We start from the raw sequence: 26,829 nt of genomic DNA, 5'->3' as shown, positions 1-26,829 counted from the left end.
TGCAGGGATTTGTTTACATGCTAACTGTTTTATTGTATCTTTCAATATGTTCCTGTAAGTTGACTCCAAAATTATTAATAAATGCAGTATATTCTCACATGCTAAAATCATGTAAACTCATATACCACGTCCATTAGAATATTTTGTTTTTGTAACATGTTCTTGGTTTAAATTGACCCAAAACAAAAAAAATATTATTTAATTTTATTTGTTTATTGTATGGCTCATACTGACCCCAAAAATAATAATTGCAATAAATTCAATACATTTTTAAACAATCAAATAATGCTAACTCCTATCCGCTTGGATTTGTTTAAGATATTGTTCAAAACGTTAGTCCGTCAAATTGACCTCAAAATTGATTTAATTCACTTAATTAAAATTATTATATTAGTTTTTTTCCTAGTTTTATACTATTTTTGTATTGTACTACATACTTTTGTTTTGAATGGTTTACACTGACCCCAAAATTACATTTTCACAAAATAAAATCATGGACTGTAAAAAAAGAAGTTGCTACCTTAAATTTTGAAGTACAATACACTTGGATTTTTAACTCATTTCAACTTAAATTGCAAAACACCAACTTAAAAAAAATGAATCTTGTTTAAGTTATAAAAAACGTTGAAAATTGTTCGAAAAAAGTTAGCTAAAGCAATGTAAAAACATATGTTGTTATAACTTATTGATCATATAGTTTATTTTTTTGGATTTGTTTTTCTGTATTTCTCAAAACATGTACAGTACTTTTGAGCCAAAATATAGAAATGTGTGTTCAGACGGCTTGAAATAATAAAAAGCAGATAGATGAAGCTTCATAAAAATACATTTTGACTGAGTTTAGTCTGGTCAGGAAAACATTTGAAAAGAATTCGAGAGGAATATAAGCTCATATTTGAAATTATTTTTAGGCCCTGTATAGAAGTTATTTCAACAGGACAAGCGCATGAACACGCAACCTAAACATGTCCTCAGTTGTCTCGTCATGAACAATAAACCAATGAAAACGTGTTCATTTGAAATTCTACCATCTTAAAAATTCTGGTGTATAACATTCTGCAAAGAAACCATAGCATAAATGCAAGAGTCATTGCCATTTCAGCTCACCTGTACTGTGGAAAGCTCCTCTTCCTTCTGAGGTCTTGTCTAATGTGTGTGTCTCTAGTCCAGGTGTATTTCATCCCTCTACCCCTCCCTGCCTCCCAGAGCAAGCATTTGTAAATCTGGCCGCCACACCAGTCTTTGAAACACATTTATTAGCCCATAAACACTGGCCTTCAACCTATGATAAAACACCATTGAGCCAGACCTTTGGAATCATCGCCCAAGGGAAGTCCAATTACAGCAGTGTAAAACACTGGGAGTGATCGTGGCCATATAGTGTCTTAACTTTGATTTGACGGATTGTAGAGAGTTTTCGGAGCTGTCGCTAATTGACTTTAAGTCCTTTTTCAGATGACTACACGGGACGAGACGCTACAACGGTGTCAAATAGATCATAGTGATGGATAACGGAGTCCAAATGGTCTTAAATAAAATTTTACCTGACAAATTGATCAGAGCTGCATTTTCTGGCAGGTGATGGATGACCTTTTTAAAGGAGCGAGAAGAAAAGGAGAGATTGACTGATGCTTGGCGTCTCTGTTCGGAGATAGGAAAAAAAGAATCTACACACTGATGGCTGTGTCAGACAAAGACTTTATTTATTTCGGAGCACAAAGCCATACACAGTAGCTGCACAGATATGAGACGAATATGTTTAAAATTCCTCTCTAATAGCGAAACATCTGTTGCTTTAGATTGTTCTTGAACAGCTACATGAGATTAATATTCTGTGAAACGCTTCTCTCTTTATGAACTTAGCCTACATTTTTCATAACTCGCATGTTTTTACCACAGCAAGTGATGTGTGGAACAACACACTCAAGTACACACACACACAAATGCAAAGGTTGGTCTCTTTAGACGCCGACATTTTGGTCCCATTGAACAGTGTTTATAAATATGAGTGATATTAAAGAGATAGTTCACCCAATAATCAATATTCTCTTATTGTTTACTCGCTGTCATGTGATTTCAAATTACAAAATGATCACCTTTACATTCACCTTAGCTTTGGAATGTCAGAACCAAAAGTTGTTATTCACTGAAAACCTTCCCATTCCATTCATGCTCGCTTACATTAAATATGTCACAGAGTTGCATGTTAACAAAGTCCCTTTAAGACAAGTCATTTAACTCGGTGGCCATCTTTGAAACGCCTCTCAGGCATGCAAGTGCAGCTCCTATCTTTTTAAATTGGGGAAACATCAAATTCTCCAAAACTGTTCGCCAAGCTTACGATTAAATTTCATATTTGAAATCACAGATGAAATCTGACAACAACTGTCTCATAAATTTAGTTTCTAAAAGCTCAAATCAGGATAGAAAACATTTTTTTTCAGGCTGGATCAAGCTAATGCGCATGTGCAGTGGAAGTGCGCGTCTGACTGACTCCGGAGCTTCTAAAGGCAGCTGTGACGCGATGACTTTACCAAACGGCGATTGGCTCTTATTTAGAAGGTGGGACTAATTCTGCTATATTATATTGAGCGTTGCACTATTCCCCATTCAAACACAACGTCTTATGTAATTCTATAGTCTTTGATGTTAATCACGCAAAATGTGTTCTATAACCAGTGGAGATTTTCAGCAAATAATGAATTAAGTTTCAGCCTTTTCCTTTCATATTCCACATCATATGTGGAATATTTTATGATAGTTATGTGCTTTTTTCTAGCTGCATGTATGCTCAGCTTGCACATGCACTTTGAAATTATGTTCCACTATTTCACAGTCCAAAAAGAAACAACAGCAACTATAACTGGAAACAATAGACATTTTTGCCATTCATAACTTCTGGATAGAAATAGCACAGACACAAGGATGAAACTATCTAGTGCACATGTCATCGCACATTATATCGAATGGAGTACACTTTGAAGGGCCATGTGTGCATGCAAATGCCAGTGTTCATGTTAAAACTGAAGTTTGCACTTTACTTTCTTGAATGGAAAAGCGCTGCATGGACATTCTGCAAAATGTCTCCTTTTGTGTTCTACATAACAAAGAACATCATTTTCAATTAGCATGACGGTGAGTAGACTATAGCAAAATATTTATTTTTGGCTGTACTATCCCTTTAAGAAAGACGTGTGATGAAAAGGTACAAGACACATGTTAGCGGCACTATGGTGAAGGGATCTTCTCCTGCGGTCTCGTTCTCAGGCCGCAGATGTTTAGACTGTGGGTCCGAATGAGGGCGTTGAGCCCGGCAGTGTTGCAGCTGATCTGAGGACAGCGGTATGGCGCCCCTTGTGGTACATTGGTTTTACTGTTTTGTTTTTGTGCTTGATCTGTGTAGAATGATGGAAAGATTGTCGGAAGGAGGTGCCCTGAATGTGGACACGCATTCATATAAGCTCTAAGGTATCTATCCAATGGCAAACACACGTGCATACGCTGTATATTCAAATATATATTCTGCATCAGATGTGAATCAATACTTATATTGAATACTTAAGTGTATTTAAATATGTCTGCTTATTTATATAATCTACAAGAAAAAAAACACAGCAGGTGGGACACAAATGACAATAACAAGTGGTCACACCACCAATAACAGTAAAAGTTATTCACCGTTTAGACGTTAAAACAAAATTATTAAAGAGACAGTTCATCCAAAAATTAAAACTATGATGTTTTTTTTTGTCCTTTTTTAGATTTAGTCATTATATAATAAGGGCTACATAGTAGATAATCTTTTGTTTCCTTTAGTGTTCAACGTAAAAATAAATAACTGCAAACAGGTTTGGAACGCAATTATTGGGTGAACTGTAACTTTAAACCACACGCACAAGTTCAGTTGGGGAGGAGCCAGAAACGTTAAGAATGATCTGCAGAAAGTGGCTAGTTTTGCTAAAACAATTCACTCAAGACGGACTGTCGCAAAAGGGCACAGACGGAAAGACGGATACAGTTACTGTTCACGTGACAGGACTAGAGGTCTACATACAAGACACTGGCCCATTAAAAATCCGAGTAATAGTCTCCTCCCCCACAAATCCCTGTCTCCTCTCTCTCCTCTCATAGCCATGGTCTGGAATCAGCTTCATCATCATCATCATCGCCATCCTCAGCATCAGTGAAGTCGTTCAGCCACAGCTATGTGTTCTACAATACTGGGAAGAAATAAAGCAGGCATCACATACCCAGCTAGCAGGGAACGTTCTGAGAACTAACTTTCTTTAAAAAAACTTTAATTTCAGTAACATTAATAGAAAATTTGTTCAAAGTTACAGTTTTTTCTCAGTCGCTTTGGTGCTACTTGTTCAACCTCCACATCATCTAGTCACTTGTGCACATCATAAAATCAATTTCTCATTATTTTAAACAAATTGCAATTGCTTTGGTACATTCATAATATTGATTATGTACAATTGTCTGCTGTATCCTACATTATCAGTCGCTAATGTCATGTTAATCAAAAATATATTATAAGGTTCCTTGTTGAAAAAAACGTTCTGAGAAAATTCAGAAATAAAGTTTTTCATAACTTGAAAATTGAGCAAAATGTTCTTAGAACCTATTTTAGAACATAATTTCTGATTCTATAATGACACTCATATGGAAAGTTGCTGTACCTGTTATGTTTCAGTTCTCTGCTTTAGGAGTCTCCTTGTCTTTACATAGAAGAATAACAGAGGAACAGTAGTCAAAAATGTTCAATCAAAAGATGACCAATATATATTACAAAAGATGGTAAATCTTACCCTTGGAGACAATGATGTTCTCTGCTTGAGCTTCTTCATCTCCTGGAGGCCTGAGACAGTATGACATATAAAGAGAATTATAACAGAGTTTGTTCAAACAAAAACACATGAAACGTTTGTCAGAATATCCGTGAGGCGAACCTGGGCTTCTGTTTGAGACTGCATCGGCATCTGCGGCCTGCAGGGTGCACACATGCAAACCATTCAGAACAAATGAAGGAATGTCAAACTTTACAAACAACCTGGAGGGATTTATTTTGTGATAATGACTGGGATAATAGGGAATAGGAATAGGGATATTAATCACACACTAATGTTATCATTGAAACCTGCATGAAATATTTATAAGTGAGTGTGTCTTCATTTATATTTCTGCCACTGAGAGTGACATACTCATGTGTCTAATTTCATCATAAAACCTCTCATGCTCAGTTGAATAAAAGCACTGCTGTATTATTAATATCCGTGAGGCAGCTCAGTTTAGCTATTGCACTCTGATCTCTTTTGTTTTAAATGACTTTCTGAATGATTTAGCTTCTGAATGAAGATGATGAGTTATGACTTATAACAAATAAAAAAAGACACTTCTTACTTAGAATAAGGAGCATTCCAAGAGCGAACAGCACCACAGCAAACGCCAAACCGCAGATCCTCAAACTCTCATAGTCTGGTTAAGAAATAAATGTTTTTTTTATTAGTAATCTTTCAAGACAGACTCAAGCTTATGTGAAAAAAAAGTTTTCACGAGAGTCACAGGATATTCAAGGGTAAAAAATTGTGGACACTTTTTTTCTTTGGAAAAACATGCACAAATAAATAAAAAAAAACAATAAAGCCTGGATAAGAGAGTAAATAGGGTAAATTTTGATTTGACAGAAACAGACAGACAGACAGATAGACAGACCGACAGAGAGAGAGAGAGAGAGATAGACTAGACACACAGACAGACAGACAGACAGACAGATAGATAGATAGATAGATAGATAGATAGATAGATAGATAGATTAGACACACAGACAGACAAATATATAGATAGATAGACAGAAAGACAGACATATAGATAGACAGACAGACAAATACAGCAAGTTAAATTAACATATAAAAAAATCCAAAACCTTTTCAGGCATAATCTTACTAAATAAGTCCTTAAGTGAGGTAACTTCATAAAAAAGCATTCTACTTGTATTGAGTCCAGGACAATCTAATAAATTATGTTTAACAGTTAGGGGAATCTTACAAAACATGCATATAGTTGGGTCTTCACCTTTAAGCAAAAAAGCATGGGTCAAACTTGTATGACCTATATGACATCTGGTGAAGACCACTTGATCAAGTCTAGTTTTAAGAGTGATAAAAGTCTGTTTGTAATTTCTGGATGAGTTTCATATAGCTTATTATTCTTGCACATATTCCACTCTTCTTGCCACTAATTTAATACGCTAATATGTACCGATTAATAATCGGTCTAAAATCTGGAGGGGGAATTTGACATTCATTAACTTCCTGATTAAGAGCTTCCTTAGCAGCTGCATAAGCTCGTTCATTTCCTGAAAGTCCAACATTGCCTGGAACCCAGCAAAAGATAATACTGAAGAACTGATTTAGTAGATAATCCACTTTGGCAAGATTTAGAGTCTGTAAAAATTATGGAATCCTTTTGTTGTGTATTTTCAATTTGTTCCAAAGCTAAAAGTAAAGCAGGTGCTTCAGCAGAGAAAATTGAGCACTGTTTTGGAATACGGATTCCATAGTGTTGATGTCCAGTCACCATTGCTGCTGTTACACCATTTTCTACCTTACAACCATCTGTGAATATAGGTACGTGAAAAGGGAATTGGTTTCTTATGTCCAAATATTGCCGGCTATATACATTTGGATGAGTCACTCCTTTCCTCTGATGAGCCAAATCCAAATTGATATTAGGCTTCTGTAATTTTCAGGGAGATATAGAAATAAATTGTATTGGGTTTAAAATATTCAAATTTATATTTAAAGGTATAGCGGAGGATTTTCTTTTTCCGGGTGGGTAGCCTATACTATTGGTCCACCTAAGTGTCAATCATTCTGGTGATGTTTACGTAAGGCCGTCGTACATGCTCGTCCCTTCTGCGCATGCGCACTTTCAGGTGTATTATGTGTGATGAGTTACAGTTTCAGCCATTCCTTTGAAAATGGCTGAGGGTCGAAAGAGAAAAAATGTATACGAAGTGTATGATAAGAAGAGAAAGGCCGCAGTATATAGAAACAAGACCAGATTTATTTTGGTTGAATATTTCACACGCTGGCGTGCGCTAAAAGCACAGGTTGGGCTTCCCACTTATGCGGCAGTCGCGAAGATTCTACTAGACAGGTAAAGTTTGTCATGCTATTTGGAGAAATCCGTTTAAAATCACTGCTAGTAAAAGTTAATGTAAGCTATGATTAGCGATGCTAGCCCTGGCACAAGTCATGCACCGCGTAGACATGGTAAACATCTCAATTTGTATAAAGTAGCCTTATGACCCAATGGTAAATGGTATCACGCTGAAATATTCTAAAACCTTGTGTGTTCATTTTTGATAATTACAATGTATTCACCATAGTATTTATTACACAAATGCAACAAGCTACTTCTCCATTGCATATCATGTCTTGAGTCCTCAGTCACTCAACACGTTTAATAGGCGTTCCCTCTCGGGAGCAAATAGAGTGTTGCGCATGTGCATTTTTAAAAAAATTGGAGAGGGCGGGTCTTCTCTAAAATTCGGAAAGATCCTCCGCTATACCTTTAAGTTCTCCAAATGTGGCTTAATACGAATACCGAATGATCTGATTTTTAGGTTTGCTCTCTTACAAATTGTGTTTTATTTGCCTCTATCTAGCATATTGGAGTGAGAGCTTCGACAGATAGATAGATAGATAGATGATAGACAGACAGATAGATAGATAGATGACAGACAGACAGATAGATAGATAGACAGATAGATGATAGACAGACAGAGAGATAGACACAGACAGATTGATAGATAGATAGATAGATAGATAGACAGATAGACAGATAGATAGATAGATAGATAGATAGATAGATAGATAGATAGATAGATAGATAGATAGATAGATAGATAGATGGATGGATAGGCAACCCTGAAAATCTAACTAGCTCTGAACTTTACCTACAATTGCTCAGAACCTCGCAGACCAGTGTTAGTTATCAGTTCTTCAGCAGATTCTTTTGTATATCCACATCATTTTTCAGAGGAAACCCCCTAGAGCAGGGGTGCCCAATCCTGCTCCTGCTGATCGACTGTCCTAAAGTTCATCTCCAACCTTAATCAAACACAGTTGAAAATGATCCTAAAGACCTTAATTGGTTGCTTCAGGTGTGTTTGATTGCGGTTGGAGATGAACTGTGCAGGACAGTTGATCGGCAGGAGCAGGATTGGGCACCCTGGCCCTAGAGCAATCTAGGGTTAAGTTACCTTGTTTAATTGTATCTTTAACCATTGAGTTACCACCATCCATCCTGGGCATTAAGCTGAATTTAGTTTGTGTCAAACATAGCACCAGCTTGCAGGCCAAAGAGCTTAACTCTAATATGTCTTCAGAATGCAGGTTTTTGCTTCAAGCTAACTCTTGGCATGATGATGTAAATGTGGCCTATCTCAGAAGGGACTTGCCTCTAGCCACTCTCTAAAAGAGGCCAAACCTGTGAAGTGTTTTGAAGTGGTTGTTGATGTCTGGGCAGCCAATGATGCATAATCAGATTACTTTTTTCTGAGTAAGTATATATATACTTACTCAGAAAAAAGTAATCTGATTATGCATCATTGGCTGCCCAGACATGGGATATATATATATACACACACACTCACCTAAAGGATTATTAGGAACACCATACTAATACTGTGTTTGACCCCCTTTCCCCTTCAGAACTGCCTTAATTCCATGTGGCATTGATTCAACAAGGTGCTGAAAGCATTCTTTAGAAATGTTGGCCCATATTGATGATATAATTTTGCATCTTGCAAGCATCTTGCAGTTGATGGGAGATTTGTGGGATGCACATCCAGGGCACGAAGCTCCCGTTCCACCACATCCCAAAGATACTCTATTGGGTTGAGATCTGGTAACTGTGGGGGCCATTTTAGTACAGTGAACTCATTGTCATGTTCAAGAAACCAATTTGAAATGATTCGAGCTTTGTGACATGGTGCATTATCCTGCTGGAAGTAGCCATCAGAGGATGGGTACATGGTGGCCATAAAGGGATGGACATGGTCAGAAACAATGCTCAGGTAGGCCGTGGCATTTAAACGATGCCCAATTGGCACTAAGGGGCCTAAAGTGTGCCAAGAAAACATCCCCCACACCATTACACCAGCACCACCAGCCTGCACAGTGGTAACAAGGCATGATGGATCCATGTTCTCATTCTGTTTACGCCAAATTCTGACTCTACCATCTGAATGTCTCAACAGAAATCGAGACTCATCAGACCAGGCAACATTTCTCCAGTCTTCTGACAAAAATAAACATCAGAGACACAAATTTAGAACTTCCACCGGCAATATCAGACTTGGTCAACATTTCCTCTCCAAAGAAACTTCTCTCTAAAATATACAAAATGATCTCAAATCAACTTCAGACCATATACTTACCAACAATAAAATGGGAAAACGATCTATCAATAGCCCCTGATGCCAACTTCTGGACCCAAATCTGTAAAAACATCTATCACATGTCCAAAAATTCGAATCTTCAGTTAATACAATACAAAATACTTCACAGAACGCATTACACGGGCAATAGATTAGCTAAAATGGGATTCACATCAGAAATTTGCACACATTGCAATCAAAATTCTACAGATACATACATTCATGCAACCTGGCACTGCACTCCAATCAAACACTTTTGGGAAGAGGTCACACAGGCACTATCAACTATAGTTGGCTGCCACATCCCAATGTCGCCTTCCCTTTGCTTGCTGGGGGACCTCACAATAATAACTGATAAAACCATAAACTCTAAAATACTCCTCACAGCTCTAGCCATCGCCAAGAAAACTATCCTCATGAACTGGAAAACCAGAAATAAATTACACATTAACATCTGGAAAAATCTTATAACAGACTTCATGGCAATGGAACTCGCATCTCCCCTTCATAATAACACATCTGAAACTGATCCCTGCCGTCCAACACTTTCTGACCTCTTACAGCTATGAATCCTTTCTCTGTTTTCAACTCTGACTTCTCTCACCTTCTTACTCAACCCACGAATATTCATATTAGTTGTTTAAACTTGTTTCTGTCATCATTGTTATTGCTATCTTTACTGTTACTGTTATGATTACTAATTTCACTTTTTTTTTTTTTTTTTTTTTTTTTTTTTTTCATTGTTGTAACTACTGTTGTTGCTGTCTTTTGCTCTTACCGTTATGATCACCACTGCCATCATCATTGTCATTTATTATTATTATTAATATTATTATTATTATTATCATCATCAATATTGCCATTGTCAATGCTGTTTTAGAATTAGATATCATTGTCATCACTAGTGCAATAACTTCCCCCTTATCTCTTCATGGGTTTTTAATGCACCACAACATAGAATAAAAAAAAAAAAAAAAAAAAAAAAAAAAAAAAAAAAAAAGGATTAAGGATATATGGAAAAACCTCACAAACACCAAGGCAGGCTAGACAGGCGAGAAGTGGTTTCAACGGGACAGCATCTCTGTCCCAATTTGAGACACTCTCGCACTGTACTCCCTATTTTAATGCACCTTAGACATTGCACATAACACACATAACACAAAAAAAAAAATTTTTAAAAATTAAAAAAAAAATAGGAAAAGATATGGACTGATGAGATGAGGGGGAAGGTTATATTATATTATCTTATATTATATTATCTTATTATGTCGTATTTTATGCAGGATTGACAATGGCAATTATTACATAGGAGGAAGGATGGAAGTAAAAAATCTACCAACACAATATTGGCAATATGGTGGTAGTGGGAAGTGGGATGGTGATGGTAATAACAATGGTAATACATAATAAACGGTTACTTTGTTTACGCATACACACACATACACATAACCACACTCACACCCGCACACATACACACTTAAACACTTAAATCACTCTTGTCACTGCTGGAAGTATGGATTTACAAGATTGCTCACTACTGCACTATGTTGGTTTGTTTGTATGTATGCCTGATTGTTAAATAAAAAAAAAAAAAATAAAAAAAAATAAAAAAAACATTTCTCCAGTCTTCAACTGTCCAATTTTGGTGAGCTCTTGCAAATTGTAGCCTCTTTTCCCCATTTGTAGTGGAGATAAGTGGTACCCGATGGGGTCTTCTGTTGTTGTAGCCCATCCGCCTCAAGGTTGTGCGTGTTGTGGCTTCACAAATGCTTTGCTACATACCTCGGTTGTAACGAGTGGTTATTTCAGTCAAAGTTGCTCTTCTATCAGCTTGAATCAGTCGGCCCATTCTCCTCTGACCTCTAACATCAACAAGGCATTTTCGCCCACAGGACTGCCGCATACTGGATGTTTTTCCCTTTTCACACCATTCTTTGTAAACCCTAGAAATGGTTGTGCATGAAAATCCCAGTAACTGAGCAGATTGTGAAATACTCAGACTGGCCCGTCTGGCACCAACAACCATGCCACGCTCAAAATTGCTTAAATCACCTTTCTTTCCCATTCTGACATTCAGTTTGGAGTTCAGGAGATTGTCTTGACCAGGACCACACCCCTAAATGCATTGAAGCAACTGCCATGTGATTGGTTGATTAGATAATTGCATTATTGAGAAATTGAACAGCTGTTCCTAATAATCCTTTAGGTGAGTGTATATATATATATATATATATATATATATATATATATATATATGGTGGAATAAAGGAGTTAAATGTTCTCAAAAGTATTGATTCTTACCATATGCAAATGGGTCCATTTCCTTCTCTTTTCCATCTGATGGAAAACAATTAGAAGTTAGACAAAAAAATTAAGCCATTGGTTTCATCATATACTGTAATATATATATATATATATATATATATATACACACACACACACACACACACACACACACACACACACACACACACACACACATATATATATATATATATACATATACATATACATATACATACACACATACATACACATGGTAAAACAGTAATAACTTGCCCTGGGCAGCAGAGTCAGACGAAGCTAAGATCATAGCAGAGAACGGAATCAGTGATGTGAAAAGAGAAAAACAGAGAGGAATCATTAGTATGCATGTTTATGTTCACTAAATCATTCAATACCTAAAGCAAGAGTGTTCCATTATGCTATTTGTTTGTGGAGGGTTTTGCTTGTGAGAAAGATCAGAGTACCCAAAGCTATGATGCAATAGTGGCAAAAATATTACTTGCTTAATAAATGTGCACGATTCAGGCACATTAACAGGGTTTTTGACACGGTCAATACAATTTGCTATATATTAAACTCTAAGAAATGCATTAGACTAAATTGATGCCTGTGAGACACGAAAGAAAATTCATAAAGATTAACATCTTTCTGATTTGCCTTTACTGTAATACTAAAATAGATATTTTTAAATGTTTCATGCTTTTAATTTTGTGGTAACTTATGCTGTATGTTATGTCACAATGTTGATCGTAAACTAGCCAGAATCACCATCAAACTGCAATGAGTTATTTAATAAATGAAAATAATGACTTAAAGCTTATTAACAAGCCTGACATCAGATGCATCTTCACCACAGTCCATTAAAACGTCTCTTAATATGACATTTGATAGGTGGCAGTGGATAATTTGGCAGGTGGACTTATTTATAAGATGGATATTACTACTCTGCCTCCTTTTTGTAAAGGTTCAGCTGATAATTTCAAAGACTCACAAATTTCAGTGTGTCAAGATATTTCATAATTTTATAGGGATGTACAGCATAGTGCTGTATAATCTGTAATTATCTTCACATAATATTTGAAAGGGGGAGAGCAAGTTCAGGAATGAAAAAAAAAAATCAATGAAAAGAAATGGGAAATGGAAACAGAAAGGATGAATGTATAATACACTGTACATGAGAGATACCTGAAGGAAAAGTGAAAAGAAACAGGAAAAAAAAGGTTGATGGAAAATTACATACATAGGAAGGAAGGAAGGAAGGAAGGAAGGAAGGAAGGAAGGAAGGAAGGAAGGAAGGAAGGAAGAAACATGGAGGGAAGAAATGGACAGTGAAGGAAATAAATAAGAAAGGAAGGAACAATGAAGGGAAGGAGGGGATTAATGAAGGTAAGGAATAAACAAAGAAGGAAAAATTAAGGAAGGAAAGTAGGAACAATGTGGAAGGAAGACAATAATAAAGGGAAGGAAGAAACAATGAAGGAAAAAATTAGGAAGCAATGACCCTTGAACATTTGTTAGAAAATTACTGATAAATTATAACTTTTAGATCATGTGTGAATATTCGAATGGAAATTTTTTGAATTCCGGCTGTTTTCCAAGATGAGAAGTAATATTACCGGTAAATAAGCGTTTTGATGATATATATAGATGTACAAAGTCAGGATGCACTGACATAAGAAGCTTACTTGGACATAACATGACATCACCGCCATGTTTACAGTAACGCATGTCACTTGGAAATGTTGTCCAAATTGGACAGAAAGTGAAACTAAAGCACTTCTCATCAGGTGAAGAAAACAGCACAGCATTCAAAGGTCATTTCCACTGATAGACATCACAGAGTCTACTGCTATTTTGTTGCTGATGTGTTAATGGTGTCTTAAAGCTGTTGTAACATTAGCAACATTTCGGAGAAGGGGCATAAAAGGTCCATTGTCTCTTGTCAATATTGTGGTTAGGTAATGGGCACAGCTCACACTTAAGTTACATTCAAACTAAACAGCTTTCTGTTGGTCACCGCAGCAAATAAACACGATCAGCATGAACACATTGCGAAATCTGCATGGTAACGGTACAGGTGACCCAACCTTTACGATAAAAACACTGAAAGCTGTTGCTTGTTGCTTGCCCTTATATCTATAGTTCATGATTATTAAAACGCACTATACATCAAAACTTAAGTTTCATTATTGGCATATTTGGTTCCATGAAGAACCTTTAACATCCATGGAACCTCTCCCTTGCACAAAAGGTTCTTTATAGTGTAAAAACATGGTTATTTTAACTCTTTCCTCGCCATTGATGGTAATTTCCATAGTTTGTGAGACAACGCTTCCTTGCCATTGATGAAAATGTTTGGCTTTCCGCGTTTTCACTGTTTTATGGTAGGGGCGCTATTACACATCTTCTGAAAGAGTACTGAATCTCAGGATCAACCCCAAGACGTTAGGCGGTTTTAATTTAGACACTCTGAAAAATGCTGGGTTGTTTAAACCCAATTTCAGGTCAAATATAGACAAACCCAAACGTTCGGTTAAAAATTGGGTGTGAGAATGAATCTCGTGGTTACATGTGGCCTAATTGTGGGTAGGGTGGAGTCTTTCAGAGGACTGAGATGGATTAAATGGATGCTCTCATTTCACAAATTAAGTTTGTTTGGCAAAAGCAGGACGGCAATTCACAGACATGTAAAAACACGTATAAACATGAAGCTTTCGATCAGTCTACTGAAGAACTATAGAGTGCAAACACACACACTCCCAGGATAGTAAAGGTCACTGATCAAATTCTCAGTTAAGAAGTCAGAAATCATGTCATGGCTTTTTCCCCATCCTCTTCCAGCTCTTTCCGATCCCAGCGGACACAGGGAGACTGGAGTGTGATGGAGGGGGTACTTACCCGCCACATAGACTAGGAGGGAAAAAAGGAAGACCAGAACAGTTTCCATGACAACTGCAATGGGAAGAGAGAAAGAGAGAGCGAGAGAAATAGTAAATGGAGTGAGAATTGGTGTTAGTGGGTTACATGTTTACCACATTCAGAAAGACTGGAAAGATTTCACAGTATTCAGAATCACGAATATGTCCTGTCTTTGAGTGGTATATTGTCATTGTACCTATGCAATATTAAAAAAGCCTGACAGCAGCATCAGGTTAAATTTAGATGCCCTAGCCTCATAAATCACAGATACACATCTTGTGGTTTTTGAAATATATACACAGAGTTCACTGAATAAACACAGTGTGTGTGTGTGTGTGTGTGTGTGTGTGTGTGTGTGTGTGTGTGTGTGTGTGTGTGTGTGTGTGTGTGTGTGTGTGTCATTTTATGCCTTGACTAAAGTTGTTGCGTAACAGTGTTCGGTGATTAGATGACCACAATCTTATATCACATTGTGAGTAGTTTGGTATCAGGTTGAAGCCATATAAAATATACATATAACAATTCAAAAGTTTAGACTCGGTGCGATTTATTTATTTTTTTGAAAGAAGTCTCTTAGCCCTACAAAGGGTGCATTCATTTGGACAAAAACACACAAAAAACAGTATATTATTGTGACATATTATTACAATTTTTTCTTTTTAAATGTAATTTTTTATGTGATGGCAAATATAAATTTTCAGCATCATTAACCCAGTCTTCAGTGTTACACAATCCTTTAGAAATCATTCAAATATTCTAATATTATAATCAATGTTGAAAACAGTTGTTCTGCGTAATGTTTTTGTGGGACATTTTTTTCTTTGATTCTTTGATGAATATAAATTTCAAAATAGTAGCATATTTGAAATTCACCTCATAGATCATATACTGCAATACCAATAATATATATACACAAACCTTGTAGTTATAGGTGGCAAGTTCAGTGTGAGAAAAAAACGAAGTCAGAGACATGACATCATCTTTATGAAATGATATAGGGTCCTGTTTGCCTCCCTTAAATTTACACTATACCTTCTGCAGGTCAAAGTTCGTAGCATGACTGACTTTTTAAACCACACTTTGTACGAGATTTCAATTTTAATTTCTCACATTACTGTAGAGTCTGGGCGAAATCGCAATGACTTATTCGTTCTAAGCTTCAGAAAGCTTTTAACCTTTTGGACTTCTTCAAATAAATCACAGGCCTATAGCGCCGATGAGTCTGGATCAAATTGCCCCATTGTCACTTGTTAGTGGCATGACAGATGCTAAACAGAAACACCTCCAAACTCCTTTGTGAGCTTCAAAAATATCTTAGTCAACTCAACTTCGTGCCGACCGTGGGAGGGAAGACCATGCGGCATGGACGGACATGCACCAATATACACAAACATTCTTTCCTTTTAACTCATAATATAAGTCATTCCAGAATGTATATGATATATTCCTGTGTGCATGCATGTTCCCCACCCTTATATTAGCCTGGTTATGACTTTCTAGTTGTGTTAGTTGAACTCTAAGTTCTTATATTCAAGTGCAAGGATGTATCTCTACTTTTGTATCTTTCTTGGTACCGAATTAAACCTCTGGGTTTGCCTTTGCTAAATATATAGTAGGTTACGATAAAATGTATTATACTATGTTTGCCATCCTTTGGAGTAAAAAATGACCAATTCTGACACCATTATAAAACATGCTTAGGCTTTTAGAAGGAGACAAAGAAACTCTCTCCCGCTAAAAGTTTTCTAACTACAATTGGTCATTTCACCCAAAATAGGTGTGGACTAAGTTTTCCTTAAAGGACGATGACAAAGGTCTCTGGCTTACATTTGTTCTCTAGTCTTAGCTTTGTCTTGTGTTTTGATCTTGCCTTGTTTTAGTCTTTCGTCCATGCTCACTCATTTCTATCTCCGGGTGAAACGGACTGTCCCTGATTTTCTTGCTTTCAACTTCCTGAACTTTGCTTTCAAGTAAACCTTTTAAACTTTCCACGAACAACGCGCTCTCCGAAAGAACGCTTCAAGGTCACGGACACACCGAGGATCTACACACACACGCATTCTTCCTCAGCACCAAATATCCATGCCAGTATTATTTCTATAGATATTTAGATGTGTTTAAGATTGTTTGCGCTTTAAGGTGATTTGATTCTTTGCTGGCTCTCAAAGGTTTACTGTTTGTGATATTTGCTACTCTGTGATCTGCTCTCTCTTTCTTTCTTTCTTTACTTTTCGTTATTCTGTTTATATATATTATTTATTATATATATAGAAAAAAATACATGGGCTATGTATCCCCTTTTTTGCGATTTAAATATATGGGCAATAATTGATCATAACAAAGTTATGAATATATATATATATATAAATAATCATAAGTCTACGAGTCTATAAGTCTATAATTCTAAAAGGGAATGTATACATATGATTATATATAATATATATAAATTCCCATTTTGAGCTAATTCGCTACATAACTATATGTAATCATTCATCCTGCCAGAAGTCCTGTTGTCCCTCAAATGAATATTTTTGATGACTTTTCTATTAAACTTTCCAGGTTTATTTAATTAGCATTCTACATAATGTTTACACATAGACTTACAGTTTTATATTGTATAGACACTAAATTGTACAATATGACAACATTTAAAATGTAAATGCTTTACTTTAGAGGCATACAAATGTTAACATACTATTTAATGAATCCCATTTATTCAATTAACTTCAAAGGATTTATACATCTAAGTCTTTGAACATATGATATTTAGGTATCTCATGCAAAATGCAAGAACTAATCACCTGCTTGTAATCACATACAAATGTATCTGCCTCATTCATATACAGATGTATATACTCGTGTAAAGTTCTACAATGCCTTCAAAATGAGCTGTCTCACTGTCTCTATCAGTCTTTCCTTTTACATTTTTCTCAGTGATTTGACTTTCTGTCAGTGAGAGCTGTACTAACATTTGTTATAGGAGGACAAAGTCATTTGTTCATTATGTCATGGGCAGGATATAGCTGGATTCTGCCAGCAGTCCCACAATCCCTATGACAGCTTTCAGGGACCAGATCAGAGCAGTGTCGTTTACTAGGACATTAAGCATTGGAGAGCCATCGACAAGAAAATGACACAGGGTAGAGGAGATTAACTGCCCTTGACCACAGGAAGGACATTTATACTTCTCTGGGTGTTTCAAGAAATGGATTGTGTCACAGGAACAATATTTCAGAATGACAGTTCATTTGCCAAATCACAACACAGTCATTGAGCACAGCTTTCCAAACTTATGAAAATCTATTAATCTCTCCAGCGCATGACAGTTCTAGTTCATTTGATAGACAAGCGACAAAAAAAACAAAACAATCTAAAATATAATTAGAAAAACAGAAACGGCCAATGTTCACAGACAAAACAGTCTTCAAGTCATTGTCAGAGAGTAACATTTTTTAAATATTTGTTTAATCGTGTTACCATATGGCTTAACAAAAGAAAAATGCATGTTTTAAATTCTAAAAATACCAAACGCCCTTCTGCTTCTCTACCCTTTAAAGCCAATCATGCCATCGCCACTCTGGTGTTAAGTAGGGCATCATCATCTCAGAATGGTGTCATGATCAACCTGTGAAAGGGAATCGGGGCATTCTGAGAAAATGGAGTTGCCAGGTCTAAGAACTGTTGACATTTTCTAAACTAATTCACACTACACTCACTTAACTCAGTTTAGTGTGCAATGCAACACAATAACGACAGTTCAACAAACAATAGCCTAAGCAAATATCTAAGGAAAACCCAAGTAACGTCCCAAAGACCCTTGTCTGTGAAACTTCACAACTACTCTACACAAATTATGAATCTGTCACTAGTTCGCAATTTTCAAAAGATAAACTCTGTTACAAATTTGAAAAAGCATTGTTAGCACTAGAAATAGCTTGAGCTGTTTCTGACAAATTACCGGAAAACGTCTCGGTTATGGGGAACACCTTTGGTGAGGACGAATGTCTGAAGCCCTTTGTACCATCACGCCAATTTGATTGGCCAATAGTGCTTAACACCACCCTAAGAATACGTCACGTATGCTTCATATTAGTGTGCTACGTGCTATTTCCTCAGATTCCATAAAGAAGGAAGCACTAATCAAGTATGGGAAGGCCGGCATCGCAGTGTCTTGTTCCCTACTCAGGGAACAAATGTTACATACGTAACCGGACCGCTCCCTTTCATAGGTCTCCTAACACAGCGAATATCGCTATGGGAACGATTTATACCATAACGCCCTCACATACCTGAGAATAGCTGGAAGACCATGGAAAGTGTCCGCTCAAGCAGATAAGACCTGGGAGCCGGGAGCCATCCTCACATCTTGACCGTAGAACTTGATAAGTGTTTCGGAGAGGACCATCCTTCCGCAACACAAATATCCTCCAAAGAAGAGCCCCTAAAAAAGAGCTTGAGAAGAAGCCATTCCTCTAGTGGAATGGGCATGCACACCTAGAGGCGAGGCCAAACCACGCTCCTCATGAGACATCAAGATAGCCTCAATCACCCAATGAGACATTCTCTGTTTAGTGATAGCAGCTCCTCTGTTTTTACCATCAAAACACACAAACAATTGCTTCTAATTACGCCACTGGGCTGAGCGGTCGACATAGACCTTCAGTGCCCTAACCGGGCAAAGGCAGAGAGGCCGTGCATCACTCCCAGTCTCCAAATCAGGACAAGAAAAAGCCTCTAAAACCACCAATTGGGAACGAAAAAGGGTTGGCACGACCTTAGGAACGTATCCTGCCCTGGGACACATCAAGACTTTAATCAGCCCTGGGGCAAAGTCTACACAGGAAGGGCTGGCAGAAAGAGCCTGCAGGTCTCCTTCGTGATTTGTGCCGAAAAAGGCTGCTTCCAAGAGTTCAAAACCTTGTGGTGGAGGTTACATGTTACATGAGGCTAATGCTACATGTCAGTTTGTTTCTGAACTCCATTCTGTGTTTCTTTTGCTCTGTTTCCCGCCACTCATTTGTTTCCATGGTCAACGTCATTATTAGTTATTTTGGTTCAGTTGTGTGTCTCCAATTATCTTGTTAATCAGTTTAATCAGTTCCTCCCTGTCACCCCTGTGTATATTAAGGCTGAGCAATTTTATCGATTCTGCGATATAAATCGATATTTTTTTCCCAAGAAAGTATCGATTTTTAAGCCGCGAGTATCAATCCATAAGTCCCATTCAAATCCCCCGTGTTTACCCCCGTTCGCTTTAAAGCTCGGACGTTTTTGGTTCTGCTGTCGGTACTGGAGAAAATAGAAAATACACATACTATTTATTATTGATATAAAGACGTAATCTTGAACATGTTTATCTCGCCAGCCAGTTCTATATATAATAATATTAAACCATTTGTCTGTGATGCAATTTTGCTATTTGCACTCCAGAAGAGAGCGAGCGATCTCTCACGTGGAGTCACAGCGCGCACAGAACGACAGCCCTGCTTAATGAGTGACAATGAGGACAGAACATTCAAACGTGGTTACACTTTAGATCTGGGATAATATTCTAATTTTATTTTAAATTTCGGCTTTCAGAGATTATAAAAATAAGATATTTAAGATGAAACCAAACTAACTTCATTCTGTCTAGAGCAACTTCCTTCCCTTCACAGCGATGCGCTGTCATTTCTTCCTAAAACCCAAACATAGGCTACCGTCAGAATCAGCACGATCGGTGATTGTTGTAAAATGCAGTCTCTACTGTTGCTAAATTGTGGACGCGTTTAATCATTAAAAAGGCTATTAAAAGCACAAACATCTGCGCAAGATCTGTTCACAAGGCGACGCGCGCTCCGAAAGGGACTGCAACGAGACAAGAAAAGTATAGGCTACTTAACGATTGAGCCATTAATGCGAATCAAACAACAAAAGGCACTCACAGCTCTTGAATAAATAACTTAAACTTGTCCAGTCAGAGACATAATATTGTGTAAATCAAGTTTTTAGTTTTCAGTTCAATTAATTCAATCCAAGTAAATGGAACACTCACAAGATGTCACCAAAATCACTCTGTCCCCTTTAAATCTTTCAGAAAATGATGTAAGTGTATCGAATTATATCGAATACATTTACATTTTACATTTATTCATTTAGCTGACGCTTTTATCCAAAGCGACTTACAATTGTTATATTTCAGAGGTCACACGCCTCTGGAGCAACTAGGGGTTAAGTGTCTTGCTCAGAGACACATTGGTGTCTCACAGTGGATTCGAACCCGGGTCTCTCACACCAAAGGCATGTGTCTTATCCACTGTGCCATCACCACCTTATAGTATCGTTGGCTGAATATCGTGATATATATCGTATCGTGAGCTGAATATCCTGTATCGTATCGTATCGTATCGTGTGATTAATGTATCGCTACGGCCCTGGTGTATATATATAGTGAGCAAAAAAAATTGATTTCTTCTGCTAGTGTAAACACAGCCTAGAACTAGAAAACAGTAAAGCCAAATGCGGTTGTAACATTATCTAAATGCTCTTTAAATTAATGTTTTAAATAATCTTTGTCTCTGTTCTGTTCAACTCTGTTATACTGTGACATTTTCTCCTTAAAATACATGATTTCTCTGACAGAGCATTTGAGAAGTGAATCTGACAACCGAATCTGAAATATGGACTTATACTTTCAACTTAAGTGCTATTTGATAGACAAGGCTGTTTAAACCCGAAACAATATAAAAGTAACAGTGATGACATTAAACATGTTTTAAAAGAGAATTGTGTGATTAATAAAAAAAATTAAAACAATCCCAAACTTATGAAGGGGTTGAAATAATATAGTGCTCTCGAAGTTCGGAAGGCAGAAACCACATATATTTGTTTAAGAATGACCACTGAAAACTGTACTTGTTGAACAATATTCTGAATATGGAGGATATGAATGTTTGGACTGACTCTAGAGTAATACATTCAATATAATCTCATAATGTTGAACTCACTAATGTCGATATTTTACAGCTGTTCTACCTCTAAGTTACCAGAGGTCCTAACAGAAGAAGGAGCACATGAGCCAGAACCACAAGGAAATTTTGGACATCTGGGAAATCGTCCTGTAGCACCATAAAAATACCATCTTGGATAACCTCATGTCCCTCCCGACTATATCAAGCTACACATGGCTCTAGCTACAACTATGTTAGATAATGTTAACACAGCATAGCTTGGTAAATAGCTCCCTGGTCTTGGTCTTTTTTCAGAGTCTTATCAGCATGTCAGACATTCCAAAGGCACTGCTGCCAGCTAATGGACAATACCACACTTAATGAATTCACAAGGAGCAGGAGTGTTTGAAATGAGCTGATAAAAACAACATGGTGTTGTTGTTCTGTTTAACCAGTTTAATCTCATTAAGCATCACTGATCTACTCAAACACAAGACAGACTACACCAGGAGTATCACTAAAGGCTATTATAAACGTTTTGTTGTGTTATAACAGGGCATTTTTTAGGATATTGTAAACAGCAGACAATGTCTGTCAGATCAGATTGATTCTTCTTATCCTGATGGCAGTCACTAACATTTACACTTGTGTTTCAACATCCGTCACACTGAAGAATGTATTGCACACCCACACAAATTGTGAATTTTATCAACAACACTGATTATATGGGGTAGTTATTGGTAGGGATAAAATTAGGATTATGTTCCTTTGACAGAAATGTTTTTTTCATGTCATACTTGGTTAATATGTTTTAAAAAAACTTTAAACTACTGTGTTCTGTCAGATAGCCTTTCAAATTTTTCATATTAAAAGTTCAATTACGCTAATGGTGATGACATGTTTTTGTTTCTGAAAAAGTAGTAGGCTACAAAGTAATAAATCGTTTTTTGTTGTTGTTGTAAATAGACAACTGAATGGTGTGCACTCACATGAGATGAATACTGCTCTTATAATAATTTCCTAAACACTAATTATAATGCTTTACTAGCAGAGACAACGAGAGAATCAATACCTGTACGGCCGAGGTAGCAAAAAAGGTCTGAAGACAGAAAGACTGACAAAGACAAAAAAAATAGCATACATAAGGTCGAAATGTCAGAATCAGAGAGAGCTTTATAGCACAATAATTCTTTCTTAAAAATTAAGCTTCTACTTCACACAAATACAACAACAATGCACATACTGTGATGATAAAATGAAAGAATAATAATAGTGAACTCATGGATGCCTTCACAAGGCTTTAATTAAACACAGCCTCTCCTCAGCAGACAAATGGCAGAGTAATGATGCAGCCAATTCATTTATCCTTTCAAGAAATGCCTCCCCAGTCAGTCGCTGACCCATGTTAATCACCCTCAGAATCAATTTAAACTATGTTGTCGGCTACAGATATTTCCGGTGTTCCCTGGATGGACAAAAGGAAGACAGTCGCTCTATTTGGATGGCTTGCGAACGAGACAACACAATTCACTCCCATTGACTGCCATATGAATTATAGATTTCTATTCTGACTAGTAGCAAATACAAACAAACAATTAGGCCTACCTACAATGGTTAGAGTCATTCGATTATGTTTTTTTTATAAAAAAAAAAAAATTTGAGATGTACTCTGCTCAGTGTCCCGCACTGAGCGTCCTATTTTGAACAGAAAATTTTATCTTAAAGTTGTGGCGACATGTTACAAGTGAAGTGCATAATTGTTGTGCTATTTTTGTCGTACTGATTTCGTCATCAAATACTGCTTCATCATGTAGCATAGTTACTAGACCGTATGTTGGATGTTGAGAGAATCTGACCTCAATGATATGACTCGCTCATTGAATGAGAGCGAATAATATTATCAACAGAGCCTATCGCCGGCTGAGAGCTCTCATGACTAGGTGTAAGAGGAGTGCAAGTGTTTACTCGCTTTTATTCTGCCAGAACTGGAGCAGATTCTCTCCCAATCTAATTATCGCTGTTTTATGCACCTTTAGGCCCGCTAAAAACACCACAGGAGAGAACCTTCTCACGCCAATTAACATCAATAGTATATTTTAGGTAGAATGTGTCGCTGTGGGAAATATGCTACAATAATAGAGTGTTATATGTGGTGCAAAAAGGTATGATGGCAGTATCAAGAATTAAAGATCACATAACACTTAAATAATACAATACATATCAGAAGACGTACAATCAGAAATATAGACACATGACAATTGAATTATTCAAAGAATTTAAAGACAGAGCATATATAAACAGTATTTTTCAGTTGGGTGTTTTACATTTCATTTCATTTTATATTGTTTTGTTTATTGTATTATTTAAGTGTTATGGGACCTTTAATTCTTCAAGTTGTCATCACACCTCCTTGCACCAAATATATCACTATTATTGTAGCATATTTTAGTTTATATGTATATTTTTATGTATAATTTGTTTAAAAAACAAAACTGTTTGTTTTTTCCTCGCTCCCCTGTCATTATGTAAGCTGTATTAATATACATTGTTTTAATGTTTTTCATATATATATATAAAAAAAGAAAAATAATAAGTAACCAATTTTTTAAAAATATAATCAAATGTTATGCAGACAGTAGAGATTTCTATGAGCATCTTTTTAATGCTTTTATAGTAAAGTTTAAAGTGACTCAAACGTTTTACTAAAACACATTTTTCCCCACTGATTTACCAATTTGGCCAACTGTTCATTTATATGCACTTATTTATATACAGTTTTTTTTATTTATATTCAACATTGTTTTCCCATTAAAATTATGAAATTATTACGTATCATAATTTTATATCCTTCATTATTTGCCATCTGTTTAGAATGCTGTGCACATTTCCCTTTCCTTCACTCCTCCTGTTTTATATGCAAAATAATATCTGACACCTTGTGATTAGCTAAATTGCATATTTCCCATTTAGAAATTATGTGATGCAGGGAAGAAACAAGCCTAAAATGCCTGCGGGGCGTTGATGACAGAAAATGGTAGGCCTATACAAAAGACAGCAAAACAATATTGAATGCTTGAATGCAATATTGAATATTGTACGCTCATATGAATTTTGATTCATACACTACCAGTCATATGCAATGTCACCCATAATTAGCCTAATCCTGATTACCATATTTGAGCAGAATAGGATATTTAGCCTTGTAGATTTATTGAAACAGATCAAGGATTTCAGTTTATAGAATACAATTTTCGCTGTGAACAATAGGTCATCGTTGACTATTTAAGGTGAGACCCCTAAGCCTTTGATCAACCACAACGAGCGTAAATTGTATCCATGACAACAAAGCTTTCATTGGCGCGCTACCAGACGCGCCTCTACCAGGGTGCAAAAATATTGCTATGGCAACTGTATCCGTCAGGTGATTACGATTATTAGTAAAGAAAGCTGGCTGTAGTTTTACAAGAGATAGTGATGGTAACCTAGAAACTAAAAATTATGGCTATCACTGTTTGGCAAAGGACAGAATATCTGATGTAGCGAAGTGGCAGCGACCGCAGGACAAATCCTTGCCCAGACATTATTTAGAAATCAAAACACGATGGTATTCGGGCACGTCATCAAAACCATATAAATGCAGGACACACGATACAATCGTTATTGGATCCAATAAAATGACATTTTAAGGGATAATGTAGATACAGTTAGATAATCATGATTCCAAAATAATAATGATCACACTGTACTGTATCACTCTGAAAAGGTTTGCTTTGTGAATGTACATTATCTGAATTATTACACGACTACTTGAATTGACATAATTTGGTCATTAATTTGTGAGTAGAGATGTCATGAAGGTCATTGTTAAGAAATATTTAACCATTGACCAATCAGAATCAAGTATTCCAGAGAGCGCCGCGTGATAAGCACTTTTACTCTGCGTTCTCGTTTATAATGTATCGATCAGTGGCGAAGATAACGAGCTACCTGTTGTGCGCGCGGAGCATCATCAGACCCCTCCCAACCTGTGGATTTCCTTCAGCATGCATACTAACATATCATTTCCTCACTTTTCCCCATACATTTCCCTCTCAGAATTGAATCTCTAATCCGCTCGTGCGCCATCATAATTTCCCCTCTCATTTCGGAGGAAGAAGTTGCTCAGAAACACATTCACACATTGTCATCATTATCATGCAAATACATAGCTCAGATAACAATTTGCCGCAAACACAACATGAATGATGTATAGAGGTCATCTAAATAGTCATTTAACGAGGCAACAAAACACAAAGCAATCCGGACACACCCTCGCGAAACAACAACTGCGCTGTACAGCAATGTGTATTCAAACATTAATTTAATATCCGTAAAATAATTAATTTTTTGAAGTCTGTGTTCACTTCTGCTATGCATAAACCGTATTATATATTAAAAAATATATATGGCTGTTGGAATGTCCACAGTCCATTAATTAAATGTTTAGGCTACATTTTTTAGACTGATGATGTAATTGGAGTAAAAGCCAGCAAGTACGCATGTCATTCCCAAAAGACCACATTTATAATGAGAAAACAGCATGCAAAAACATCAAGACTATAAAAAAACAGCACACGCCCTCGTTGGAAAAGTGCTTCAAACCCTACCTCGTCTCGTCTCCTTAATTGTAAGTGGATGGGCAACAGTGGGGCAAACGCTGCTTCCTATTGACAGACACGATCCGCGCGACTGTCGGGTCCTCAAGCCGTTAAGTAATTTGGCGTTTTGAAATGTAACGAAAAGTTGTGGATGGGCAACAATCCGCTTAAACGAGCGTTTGATGTTCTATGGCAGCCAACAAGGTTTTTTTCTGATATAAATATACCGACTGTTGGCGTGTCCCCTGTCTCTTCTCTCGCGCTCTCTCTCGGTTCCCGCCCTGCCACGCGCGCAATGAGAGACACCGCACGCGATGGTTGGTTGGACTTTATAAGCGCATACCGCCATACAACACACGTCTTCAGTGCGTATCCAAAAGTCTAAGCATATCCTTTCCTCGTGACTCCACAATAAGATGTGGTGTTTGTTTTTCAACGTTCTCACTAATGATATATCTTTATTATTATCCATGTTGTTTCTTGTAGACAGAGTTTAAATGCAAAGCAAACCAAACTCTTATGCTTCTCATGAGAAAAAGACCACAGTAACCTCACACTCAGAAGACTCCTCTCCTCAACAATGTCTGTTGAGAAAAAAAACTGCTTCAAT

General features: G+C 36.8%; 1 protein-coding gene across 1 annotated transcript; it reads right to left on the bottom strand.

Moving 5' to 3' along the window:
• Nucleotides 1–1,678: 1,678 nt before the first annotated feature.
• On the bottom strand, nt 1,679–26,601 carry fxyd6 (FXYD domain containing ion transport regulator 6). Its single transcript, XM_077208962.1, has 9 exons — nt 26,229–26,601; nt 14,633–14,686; nt 12,008–12,031; nt 11,750–11,785; nt 5,404–5,478; nt 4,953–4,989; nt 4,812–4,861; nt 4,683–4,721; nt 1,679–4,220 (listed from the first exon to the last, which is right to left on the bottom strand). Exons 2-8 carry the CDS (start codon nt 14,679–14,681, stop codon nt 4,693–4,695), a joined length of 300 nt encoding a protein of 99 aa, XP_077065077.1. The 5' UTR covers nt 14,682–14,686; nt 26,229–26,601; the 3' UTR covers nt 1,679–4,220; nt 4,683–4,692.
• Between the last annotated feature and the right edge of the window lie 228 nt (nt 26,602–26,829).

This window comes from Siphateles boraxobius, unplaced genomic scaffold (genome assembly GCF_051911475.1).
Source record: "Siphateles boraxobius isolate OS27281-9 unplaced genomic scaffold, OSU_SipBor_1 6, whole genome shotgun sequence".
Lineage (NCBI taxonomy): Eukaryota > Metazoa > Chordata > Actinopteri > Cypriniformes > Leuciscidae > Siphateles > Siphateles boraxobius.
The sequence above is the reverse complement of the archived record's forward strand: the minus strand, read 5'-3'. Positions and strand labels throughout refer to the sequence as shown.

Excerpts from the sequence above, each read along its gene's own strand:
- fxyd6 (XM_077208962.1), bottom strand. The coding sequence starts at position 14,681 with ATGGAAACTGTTCTGGTCTTCCTTTTTTCCCTCCTAGTCTATGTGGCG. Across the intron at positions 11,786-12,007 it reads GTCTGACTCTGCTGCCCAGG|ATGGAAAAGAGAAGGAAATG; the intron begins GCAAGTTATTAC and ends GTTTTCCATCAG. Across the intron at positions 5,479-11,749 it reads AATGGACCCATTTGCATATG|ACTATGAGAGTTTGAGGATC; the intron begins GTAAGAATCAAT and ends TTTCTTAACCAG.